At 36.4% G+C, this 11,826-nt stretch overlaps 1 protein-coding gene and 1 long non-coding RNA gene across 2 annotated transcripts; one reads left to right on the top strand and one right to left on the bottom strand.

Annotated features, from left to right (window-relative positions):
* Positions 1–5,457: 5,457 nt before the first annotated feature.
* On the top strand, positions 5,458–7,320 carry LOC130725389 (uncharacterized). Its single transcript, XM_057576627.1, has one exon. The coding sequence runs from the start codon at positions 5,458–5,460 to the stop codon at positions 7,318–7,320; it is 1,863 nt and encodes a 620-aa protein (XP_057432610.1).
* A 498-nt stretch (positions 7,321–7,818) lies between these two features.
* On the bottom strand, positions 7,819–10,039 carry LOC130722019 (uncharacterized). The gene is made up of 4 exons (XR_009013746.1): positions 9,440–10,039; positions 9,200–9,341; positions 8,955–9,082; positions 7,819–8,104 (listed from the first exon to the last, which is right to left on the bottom strand). It is a non-coding gene; the product is annotated as an uncharacterized LOC130722019 (long non-coding RNA).
* Between the last annotated feature and the right edge of the window lie 1,787 nt (positions 10,040–11,826).

The raw sequence follows: 11,826 nt of genomic DNA, 5'->3' as shown, positions 1-11,826 counted from the left end.
TTATCTCCTGACTTTCATTTCATTAGTTGTTATTAGCAGTAGGTGAAGAAATGTGAATTGGGACTTTATGAGTGAACTTGAAGCTAAAGCTCTGGATTTTCTTGTGTTGCAGAACAGTTGATCGAAGTATTTTAAGGAGTAAATCTATTGCACATTAGAAAATATTTCAATTTCTTTTTAGTGAACTCAGACTAGTTTAATAGTTCTTCTTTCTAGTTGATGATCATTGATGCCATGCAGATAAGTGGTAGTCTAGTAATTGAAATTCTCAAAAAGTTTTCATTATTATGTTTACATCCGATTCCATTTATCTTTCTAGATAGAACAAGAAAAGTTGTTTTTATTTAATTATTCACTTAGAAATTTAAGATAACATTAGTCACAATTTTAAGTATTCATGGTGGTAGAGGTATCTACAAATGGCACTCTGACATTCAAGCTAATAAAAACATTTAGAGAGAATTCTCTAAGAATAGAAGAACTAAACGTGAGCAATAATGAATAATGTTAGCTCAAAGAGTGATCAAACTTGTAATTATATTAATTCAAGCCGTGTAGTTTTAAGAGTATTCAACCTTTGCTATGTTGTCTTATTTTTAATTTCAAGTAACTTAGTCATATGTTTGACCAATTTACTTTTGGATGAACGTCCTCTTTGTTTTTTTGTCGTCCTTGCCAACCAACAGGACATTTACTTGTTTGTGAGTCTTTTGAGACGACTAAGATGAATATGGGAAGTGTGGTCATTTGGGTTGGCCAAACAGAAGCCCATAGGTTACCAAATAATCTAATGCAATGTCAAAATAACAAAGTACTATTAAATAGGTTTTTTTATTTAAATAATGTGAAAAAACTAAATAGCAAATACAGGTATGAAAAAAAGGAAATGAGGTAGTTTTGGCCACCTTGGATGTTGATGGGCCTAGTGAAGTGGGATTTGCATAAATTTGTGCGAATGAGGTCAAAAATCTAGTAGAGAATTTGCGCCTTCCCAAGGCTGTAGGTGGCAAGGGACGACCATTCACATTTTTTGTGCGAATTGAAGGGAATCCGTACCTTCCCGAGACTACAAAGTCTAGGTGGCAGGGGACGAATCCTTGTTGGGGGGAAGCACGAGACTCTCAAATGGTGCGGTTGTGTGGTAGGGGGACTCGCGTGATTTTTTGCGAATGCTGGCACAGTAAACAACGTATGGAATTTACGCCTTTGATTGCGAATCAATGACATTTTGTGGCGGTCCTAAACCCTTATAAAAGGCCTGCCACTTTCAACCACTTGACCTCACAACCTCTCAACCTCCTAATCTCTCAACTCTCATCCTCAAGCTCTCTCAAGTGTTGGTAAGTTTTTCTACACCCTCTCAATCTTTACTTTCAATTTTTTTTATAATTTGTATTCGTGCTTATATTTTCATATAATAACTAAGTATTACATTTTTTTGTGAAGGTATCATTTTTGAAGGTGTCTAATTCTCATTTTACTCTCATTCTCATTATATCTCAAGTTCCTAACTACCACTCTCATTTGTAAGTTTCTAAATTTTTCAAGTATCATTTTAATGTCTTAATATAAAACTAAGTTTTTATTTTTATTTTTTGAAAGTATCGTAAATAGCGGATCAAGGAGTGATAAATCTCGGTCTAAGAAATTCGAAGTTGTTGTACCTTCGACATTAACACATGTCAAGTCATGTTTGGAACAAAAATGATGATAGAATTTTGAGGGTGAGATAATTTTGTCATAATCGAAATGGTGTTTCTATGGAAATTGAAGGCCACTTCGTCATGCTGAATTTTATCAGGTCACCTTAGGTGAAATGATTTCGCTAAACAAAGTGTTATATCAACTATGATGGAGGCATGGAGCGGTCTAGGGCGAAAACTAACACGTTTCACATGCCGTTCAAATAGTGCACCATGCAAGACAAACGTAGATAGAAATTAGTTTTAAATATCAACATTATATAGAATTGATTAGTTTAATCCAAAAAATATCTATAGAAGTGATTAAGTGAAAAAAAAAGTGCTTTTTTTATAGATATCTTTTTTGTTTTGGTAGTTGTGCTTAGTGATTAAGCTGTTTAATAAATTAACAAAGTAAAGCCATAAGATAGTAGTCAACGAGACCTATATTATCTCACTCTCAAGTTATTTTTTTAGTCTCACCCCATTTCTGCAACTCCATTCTACCATTCATCAGAGGTCAGGCGACACATTGACAAAACCACCCCTTAATAAATTACAAGGAGGAAGCTTGTTTGTTTTGTGGAGCCGCAAGAAACAAAAGGGTAATCTGCGTTTTTCACTCATGTACCAGCCTCTTCCTTCCCAGTAATGCTTTTTGTGGTAATTTTGCATACAGAAGAGTACAGTTTACCTTATAGTCCATTTTCAGCTATTGTTACCTTTTGCACTGTCTAGGCATTTTGAATTGGAACTGAATGACTCAACTGGAGGCTAAAGCTCTGGATTTTCTTGTGTTGCAGAACAGTTGATCGAAGAATTTTAAGGAGTAAATCTATTGCACATTAGAAAATATTTCAATTTCTTTTTAGTGAACTCAGACTAGTTTAATAGTTCTTCTTTCTAGTTGATGGTCATTGATGCCATGTAGATAAGTGGTAGTCTAGTAATTGAAATTCTCAAAAAGTTTTCATTACTATGTTTACATCCGATTTAATTTATCTTTCTAGATAGAACACGAAAAGTTGTTTTAATTTAATTATTCACTTAAAAATTTAAGATAACATTAGTCACAATTTTAAGTATTCACGGTGGTAGAAGTACCTGTAAATAACATTCTGACATTCAAGCTAATAAAGACATTCAGAGAGAATTCTCTACGAATAGAATAACTAAATGTGAGCAATAATGAATAATGTTTAGCTAAAAGAGTGATCAAACTTGCAGTTATATTGATTCAAGTTGTGTAGTTTCGAGAGTATTCAACCTTTGCTATGTTGTCACATTTTTAATTTTCAGTAACTTAGTCATATCTTTGGCAAATTTACTTTTGGATGGGTTTTCCTCTTTTTTTTTTGTTGTCCTTGCCGACCAACACGACCTTTACTCGTTTGTGAGTCTTTTGAAACGACTAGGATGATTATGGGCAGTGTGGTTGTTTGGGTAGGCCAGAACATAAGCCCATTGTTTGGCATATAATCTAATGCAATGTCAAAATCACAAAGTAATATTAAATAGGTTTTTTATTTATTTAAATAACACGAAAAAATAAATAGCAAATACAGGTATGAAAAATAATAATTATGGAAAATGGGTAGTTTGGGCCACCTTGGATGTTGATGGGCCTGGTGGTGTGGGATTTGCATAAATTTATGCGCATGAGGTCAAAAGTCTAGTAGGGAATCTGCGCCTTGTCAAGGCGGCAGGTAGCAGGGGACAACGATTTGTATTTTTTGTGCGAATTGAAGGGAAATATGCGCCTTCCCAAGGCTGCAACGTCTAGGTGGCAAGGGACGAATCATTGTTGGAGGGAAGCACAAGATTCTCAAGTGGTGCGGTTGTGTGGTAGGGGGACTCGCGTGATTTTTTGCGAATGCTGCCATGGTAAACGACGTATGGAATTCACGATTTTTACTACGAATCATTGACATTTTGTCGCGGTCTTAAACCCTTATATAAGGTCTGCTACTTTCAAGTACTCGACCACTGAAGCTCCTAATCTCTCAACTCGCATCCTCAAGTTCTCTCAAGTGTTGGTAAGTTATTCTACGCCCTCTCAATCTTTACTTTCAATTTTTTTTATAATTTGTATTTTTCATGTTATTATTTTTATATAATAAGTAAGTTTTACATATTTTTGTGAAGGTATCATTTTTTAAGGTGATTCTCATTCTCTTTTCTATTTCACGTTCCTAACTACCACTCTCATTTGTATGTTTTTAAATTTTACAAGTAGGAGTATTAAATGTCTTAATATAAAACTAAGTTTTTTATTTTATTTTCTGAAAGAATATAGATGGTGGATCAAGAAGTGCTGAATCCTGGTCCAAGATATTCGAAGTTTGTTGTACCTTCAACACAAATACGTCAAGCCATATTTGGAACAAAAACAATGATAGAATTTTGAGGGTGAGATAATTTTGTGATAATAGAAATGGTGTTTCTATTAAAATTGAAGGCATTTTCGTCATGCTGAATTTTACGTAGTCACTTTAGGTGAAAAGATTTCGCTACACAAAGTGTTATATCAACTATGGTGGGGCATGGAGCGGTAAAGGGCGAAAATTAACACGTTTCACATGTCGTTCAAAGAGCGCACCATCACTATGCAAGACAAAATATAGAAATTAGTTTAAAAGGTCAACATTATGTAGAATTGATTAGTCTAATCCAAAAAGTATATATAGAAGTGATTAAGTGATTTTTTTTGATAGATACCTTTTTTTGTTTTGGTTGTTGTGCTTAGTGATTAAGCGATTTAATAAATAACAAAGTAAAGCCATAATATAGTCTCACTCTCACCCCATTTGTGCAATTCCATTACCACTCATCAGAGGTCAGGCGACACATTGACAAGACCACCCCTTAATAAATTACAAGGGGAAGCTTGTTTGTTTTGTGGAGCCGCAAGAAACAAAAGGGTAGTCTAGGTTTTTCATTTATGCACAAGCTTCCTCCTTTCAAGTAATGCTTTTTGTGGTAATGTTGCATACACCAGAGCATAGTTATAAAACTCGGACCGGACCGGCCGGTTTGACCGGTTGAACCGGGAACCGGACCCCTTACCGGTCCGAGCCATCAATCAGATCGGTCAAGCAATCAAACCGGTATATACCGGTTTGGACCGGCCGATTCAAGAGATAAGTCGGCGACTCGGCCGATTTTTTGATGAACCGGTCAGTTTTTTTTTTTTTTTTTTTTTTTTTTTTTTTCTGATTTTGCCTTTTTTTTTGTCAAAACTGTTTTTAATGGTCAAACTGTAATTAATTTACATTTAATGTTAATTATTTGGTCAAATGATATTCAATTGAGAGTTATTTAAAAAAATTGCCATGGCTAGGAGTTATTCAAATGATATTCAAATGATATCCAAGTTTCCACTACACCACCTTGCTTCTTGTTAGGAAGAATGCATATTATTTTATATATATGATATACTAAGGTTATATTTTAAATTATTATAATTTTTTAAATATAAACCGAGTCAAACAATCGAACCAATGACCCAGTGGTTGAACCATTGACTCATTGACCCAGTGCCTCGACCGAGTCGATCACCGGTCCGAGTATGATAACACTGCACCATAGTACTGTTTGCCTGATGCCCATTTTTGGTTATTGTCACCTTCAGCACCAGCTATCACTGCAAGGGTCTCAGGACCTGACCAAACAACCATTTTGAATATTTGGGTCTTCAATACCAACACCAGCTATCACATTCTCTCTTGTTGAAGTACTAGTGGTTTTGAGGCATAGTGGTTTTCATATGATACCCATGACCATGAATGAACCATCGGAGACCATCATGGAGGTGAGGGAAGATTTCATGGTTTCACCTGCTGGTGATAGCAAACCAACTTTCAGAACAGCCCATTTTCTGAAACCCTTTGCTACCTCCACTAATGGAACATGTTCATGTTCTGAGACACTCTCATCCTATTTGTCACCCATGTTTGAACCAAAGGAGTGGCCTTTGAAAGTCAATTTCAATGGGTGGCGCATACCCCAAAAGAAATGGGTTACTTGGGTGGATACCCTTCATCTCAGGTATGAAGCTGTGTGGAAAAAAGTAGGCATCTTTGAAGCTATCATGAGTACTAGGTACCACATATTGCAAAATCGTAACTTGGTATTTGGGGTTACAGAGAAGTGGTGTTCTAAGACAAACACCTTTGTGTTTCCATGGGGTGAGGCCACAATCACATTGGAGGATGTCATGGTTTTGGGGGGTTACCCTGTTGTTGGTGACCCTGTTTTCACCTCACTTGGGAGCCCAGAAATGAGAGAGGCAGAAAATAAAATGCTTCTTGAAAGAAAAGAAATTTGTAGGAGCAAAAATTGTAAGGCTCGTGCATCAGTATGGGTAGATACTTTTATGAATAGTGGGAGTGAAATGGAGCATGAAGCATTCCTTGCTACTTGGTTGTCAGTGTTTGTTTTTCCTCATGAATGCATGGTAAAGAAGTCTCTCTACCCTATTGCTATCCTTCTTGCTAGAGGTAATCCTATTGCTTTGGCACCTGCAGTCTTGGCTAGCATATATAAGGATTTGGGTATTTTGAAAGAAACAATGGTTGATTTTACAAAAATTCCAGTAGTTGGTGATAAATTGCCCATGAAGTTTGAGGTGACTCTTGAGTCACCATTTCACTTGGTTCAAATTTGGGCTTGGGAGAGGTTCAAAAGTTTGCAGCCACAACCCAATTTAACTAGCTGTGGAGACCCTGCATTGTTTAGGTGGCACAAGGTTAGTGCCATGAAAATTGACAATGTGAGGGTAGCACTAAATTCAGCCGAGGATGATTTTCTTTGGCGCCCATATGTGAGATATGCTGGTAAGTACAGAGCACTCTATCCAGAAAATGAAATCCATGTACAGTTTGAGGCTGATTTGAATAAAGATCTGGCCTCATTTGTTACATTTACTAGAGTTTCCGAGCTTGTTGGAATTGATTCGACTACAATGCAGTACCTCCCACATAGAGTTGCTATGCAATTCGGAATGGATCAAGATGTTCCTGGTTGTGTGCCTCTATGCAATGGGACTAAAGCCAATGCTTATAGGAATTTTTATTTTCCAGCTAGGCTTTTTGAGGCAGACGTTACTATGCGTTATGCAAGATGGTGGAACCAATCAGTATGGTATCATCCAGGTTTTGCTAAGAACATTGTGCGGAGGAAGAGAAGTGCAAGGCCATCAAAATGTGGACCTCATGAAGCAAAAGCAAACAGAACTGCTAATGGTGCTGATTTTCCACCCGGGCTCCCTCCCAAACTTATTAGCACTATTAATTTTGGAAAATCTTGTGATGGTGGCTTAAAAACTGTGAAGGAGGAAAATGTTGTTGATGATGTACTTCCTGGTTTTCTTCCTAAACGTTTGAAAATGGTTCCTTCTGGAAATTCTGTCCAAGACTGTTTGAAAGCAAATCAATACTCATCAACCTCCTCTGCTGATTTTGGAAAATTTAAAATGACATTGAAGCCACATTCAAAAGATAACACTGTAACTTCATTAGGGAGTTTGAAGGAAGATTTTGAAGATGCAAATGGGATAGAAGAATCAAAGTTGTCAAGTGACAAAGTAAGGCTATCTGGGACTCAAGGTGAAAGGTATAACTGGGTAAAAGCACTGTAATTTGGAAGCCTGATTACAAAAGTAAAGATACAAAGGTTTGGTACATTTGAAAAATTATTAGCTCATCAGACAAAAAAGACTTTTTGTTAACATATGTAGTTTCCTTTTATGCATTGGGAGAGAATTGAGGGAACATAGTGGAAGGTGGTGAGAATTGGGAATTGAGAATGATGCAATGGGTGGTCTTGATTAAATGTTACTTATGATTTTTTTGGTTCTTTGCTTTTTCTCCTGTCTAGCAACAGAAGTTATAATGAAAAAGTTTCATGATTTGATTTGTCCAACTTGAAGTAATACTTATATATATCTACATTTATTTGGTGTTTCTGTCATAATATACTGTAGATTAAGCATTTAACTAAAATGATTTGGGGCAAGTAGCTTTCATTTTGCAAACTTCTATATATTCTGTTGTTGTGAAAGAACTTTGGTGCCTTTATTTGTGTTGGTTCAGCTGAGTGGTCCCCTCTAATTTGACTCAATAAGAATATATGTCTGCCTAAAGCTCAATTCCTGATTCAGTTCAATTCCTGGCTCCCTTTATTGAGATTTATCATAACTAAAATTCCAAGAATACATAAATTTCAAATCCAGCACTAATGTGCTAAATCTTAAATTTAAACAATAAATAACAAGTTAGACTGAATCCCCTCAAAGACTCCCCTATAGCTGCAGAATGACAAAGACCGACAGCAGACACAATTAAATGACAACCTTCCAATGAGGCCTATAAACGAAATAAGCCGAACGACCTGAATCTGACAACAGTCTGCTACTCAGTTTCCTGTGGATGGAAATAAGGAATGGGGTAAGTCACAAAGACTTAGTGAGGATTTAACAACCACCATGAACAGGAAGGGGAAACATATGAAGCACGAGTTTTTCACTGTCAGTTCAGAGTGTGTAATATATATAATATTAACAAAGTTAATAAGAATCATTTTAAATAAGAGATGATCAAACTGTCAAGTTTATAAATAACAATTTCAATGAAACTGAATAAAAATCATGTCATTCATATGAAAGCATTTCAAAATCAGAAATATAATTTAATAGGGTCACACATGTAGAACCGTGAGGCGGCTCCATCTCGTTGATAGCCCTCTCCTCCTAAGGGATGGCCTCTCCGATAGGGGCGGCTCCATCTAACGGATAGCCCTTTCCTCTCTCATATCACATGTCGCATCGTATCATATCATCGGGGGAAGCTACATCTCGTTGATAGCCCTTTCCGTGCACTGGCGGCTCCATCTAACGGATAGCCCTCTCCTCCCGGAATCAAGCTAGCTAGGTGCACCTAGGCCGTTACCTCCGTTAACGGCTACGGGGTTCTATCAAGGATCCCCAAAACCGTTTTCTCAAACCAGTTCAAGTCTCATCAAAGTCTCAAAATCAACTTTCCAAGTTCATAACCTCAGTTTCACATAATTTCCAAAATCAAGGTAATATAAATTGTTTTCTCATGTCAGTTCAGAATCAGACTCAGATCATTTTCATAAAACCAGCTTTCAGATAATTCACGAATTGTAAAGCATGTTTCCCCAATTTAAATAAATATGCAATATGCTAAAATAATCAAATCATCAGTTGTATAATTATTAAAAGTAAGTCACAGTGATTGGAAAATCACTCACAAGTATGAGGAGTTAAAACGATTGCTCCCGACATCTCCAAGATACTCGAATGAGCTAGTAGCTAGCAAATCCTTGGATGACCCAAATCTAATTCAAGCCATTTGCATCTTTCTTTGTATCATCTAAAGCTAAACATAATCAGACATAGATTTCACTTTCAGTTCATGATCAAGAGCAATACACCATGAGAAAGCATCATGGCCGTATAATCATTAGGATGCAAAACACAAATATATATAATGCACCTGACTTGGTTTCTTTCCCGTGACAAAACGTTTTGGAGCAATAACATGCAAGCTGCCAACTAGACATTCCAAGGGCCATGATTTCACACCAACCATAGGAACTCCATTTTCGTTTGGTTGCTCACTGAATCGATGGGAAAAACTAAGCAACATAAGAGATTTAAACTCAGATTTATGCAGACTTAGGAATGACATAATGGCAAATCATAATCTTCCGCTTATCTTATGACAAATAATTACCTTCTCCGCATTGTTCATCACTTACATACTTTACTTCAAGACCCTTTGCTCTCTTTACTGTTGCTGCGACAAGCGAAGGAGGTTTTGCGGTTTATTGGCTTCATCTCAATGAAATCAGCAGTGCACCTCTTCTTTACGGCACAAAACTTCTACATCTAAGGCATACCCCCACTACGACATGGCTCAACGCATCGTCTCTATCATGTTTGGAGCCCACAGTCGCAGCACCCCTCAATGTGTTGGCGACGGAACTGAAGAAGGATGGAGCGCGAATAGGATCAAGGGACGGAAGGTGTCTTGGCGGCTCTTGATGAAGGAGATGAAAGGTGCAGGGCGTTCGTGGCGTGCGTGGAGGAAACTTAACGCACTAGGGTTTTCAACCGTAAAGAAAAAGGAACGGGAATGGAGCGTGAGAGAGTGAGGGACATGCTTTTCAATATTTTTTTTTTATAAAACTTAGAAATTGGTAACAAGGGCTGCAGTGGTTTTTTCTTAGTTAGTTTTTTTTTTAACTTATTTTCTTATATCTAATAATGATATTAATAATTAACCATAAAACTTAAACCCACAATATCACTAAAACGAGTCGTTTCAATATATATGAATCAAATTGAGAGCAAGAATATGAATAATGGACGAAAATGCACTTTAATTGTTTGGTTTATATATCAGGGACGTTTGATACACTATATTAAGTTAAACTGTATAAATTTTTTTTTTGAAACTTGTTAAACTGTATAAATTAATACAATATATTATGGTGTTATCAATTGCTTGGCACCTTATGTAGGTTTATCCATCAATAATCTCTAACACATTAAAATTTGATGAAATGATTGGATGTCAGTGAATTTTACACTGCTATTGTTTAAAAACTAAGCTCAATTACATTTAGATTGTAGTCAATCACATTTCAAAGACTAAGCTTGGTGGGTGTTATCTGATGTGAGTAATATTAAAGGTACTAAACACACATTGAACACATGATTGGATGTCAATAAATTTTACATTGTTGAGCTTAATTTTACACCGTATAAATTACTTTTAGATTGTGGTGCCCACTAGGGTGGACAACTTCAAAATTGATCTCCTTGTGTTTTGAAGAAGAGATGGAGAAGGGAAAGGTATAGAGAAGAGGAAAAGTCAATATTACCCTTTGATCCACCGGTGAACCAATTTTAAAGTTGTCTACCCTAGCAGGCACCATAAAAAAACTAATGATAAGAGAAGGTGATTTATATAATTTAACTTTTTTTATTTTATATATTCAGACATGAAAAAGTTTTGTAACAATGTGTTCTGATCAAGGTTACAAAGTATAATGATAGGTCAAGTGCAGATAAACCTTGATCACTATTATAATGAGTTTTTTGTTTTCAAAACTATTACAATGAGTCCAAAGTCCAAACTACAAGTGAACATGAAATTCTCTTATCTTTCTAGGGTGCACAATAACTTCTCTTCCATACTCAATTTTATACTTTTAAAATTATTATAGATTAATAAGTAGGAGTAAATCTTTTGGTTAGTGAAAGCCCTTTTAGTAATTTGAAAACAAGTGGACTAACTTTGATTCGACCCATATTTTGTTTGTGAAAATTCCCTTTGAGCTGGGCCCATCATATTTTTGAGGGTCTAAGGTCTCCCCACGGTAAATAAAACCTTAAGCAGAAATTCAAAGGACCTAGATTTGTGCTCCTTTGCTGATCCCCATTTTGATGCCCACACCCAAATATTAGGAAAGGATTTATTTTTCATTTTTCTACTGTTTACCATCCATGGAGACTCACTCCACCACCTCATTTCAAGACAATTTCTCTTGTTAGAAGGCAGCTAGCTAGCAGACAGAAACTAAAAGCATCTCAACAAGGTTAGCATTTTGATAGAGTAAATTTGGGTTCTTTTTGTGCTTAACAAAGTTTGAAAACAATAAATTGAACTCAAAATGAAGAACAGAGGAGTGAAGTTTACAATTAGTAACATAAAATTAAAATCCATAGTGCTGAAGTCAAAATTGGAGTCATCATTTGATAACATATTAACATAGCACAGTTTTTTGTTTTTTTCTATTTCTTCCCAATTAGTACAGTTAACATGATGGGAAATGAATCAGCGGCAGTGGAGAAGGAGGAGGCTGTGCCGGAGCATCTCCGTTGCAGTCGCAGGGACGGGAAAAAGAGCTGGCGGTGCCCGCGGCGAGTGGTGGGGAACATGAAGCAGTGCGAATTTCACCGCCTGAAAAATCGCCAGTACAGAAAAAAGTACAGGAACAACAACCACATTGCAGCTGATTTCAGAAACGCCAACAAGATGAAGAAGAAGCCAAAGCTCGCTTCAAATCGCGATAATGTCATTGACATGGAAGGTGAAGGTGAAGGTGAAGGTTC

Source organism: Lotus japonicus, chromosome 6 (assembly GCF_012489685.1).
Source record: "Lotus japonicus ecotype B-129 chromosome 6, LjGifu_v1.2".
Lineage (NCBI taxonomy): Eukaryota > Viridiplantae > Streptophyta > Magnoliopsida > Fabales > Fabaceae > Lotus > Lotus japonicus.
The sequence above is the reverse complement of the archived record's forward strand: the minus strand, read 5'-3'. Positions and strand labels throughout refer to the sequence as shown.

Bases quoted from the DNA above. Each gene is read 5' to 3' on its own strand.
- LOC130725389 (XM_057576627.1), top strand. From the start codon at position 5,458: ATGACCATGAATGAACCATCGGAGACCATCATGGAGGTGAGGGAAGAT.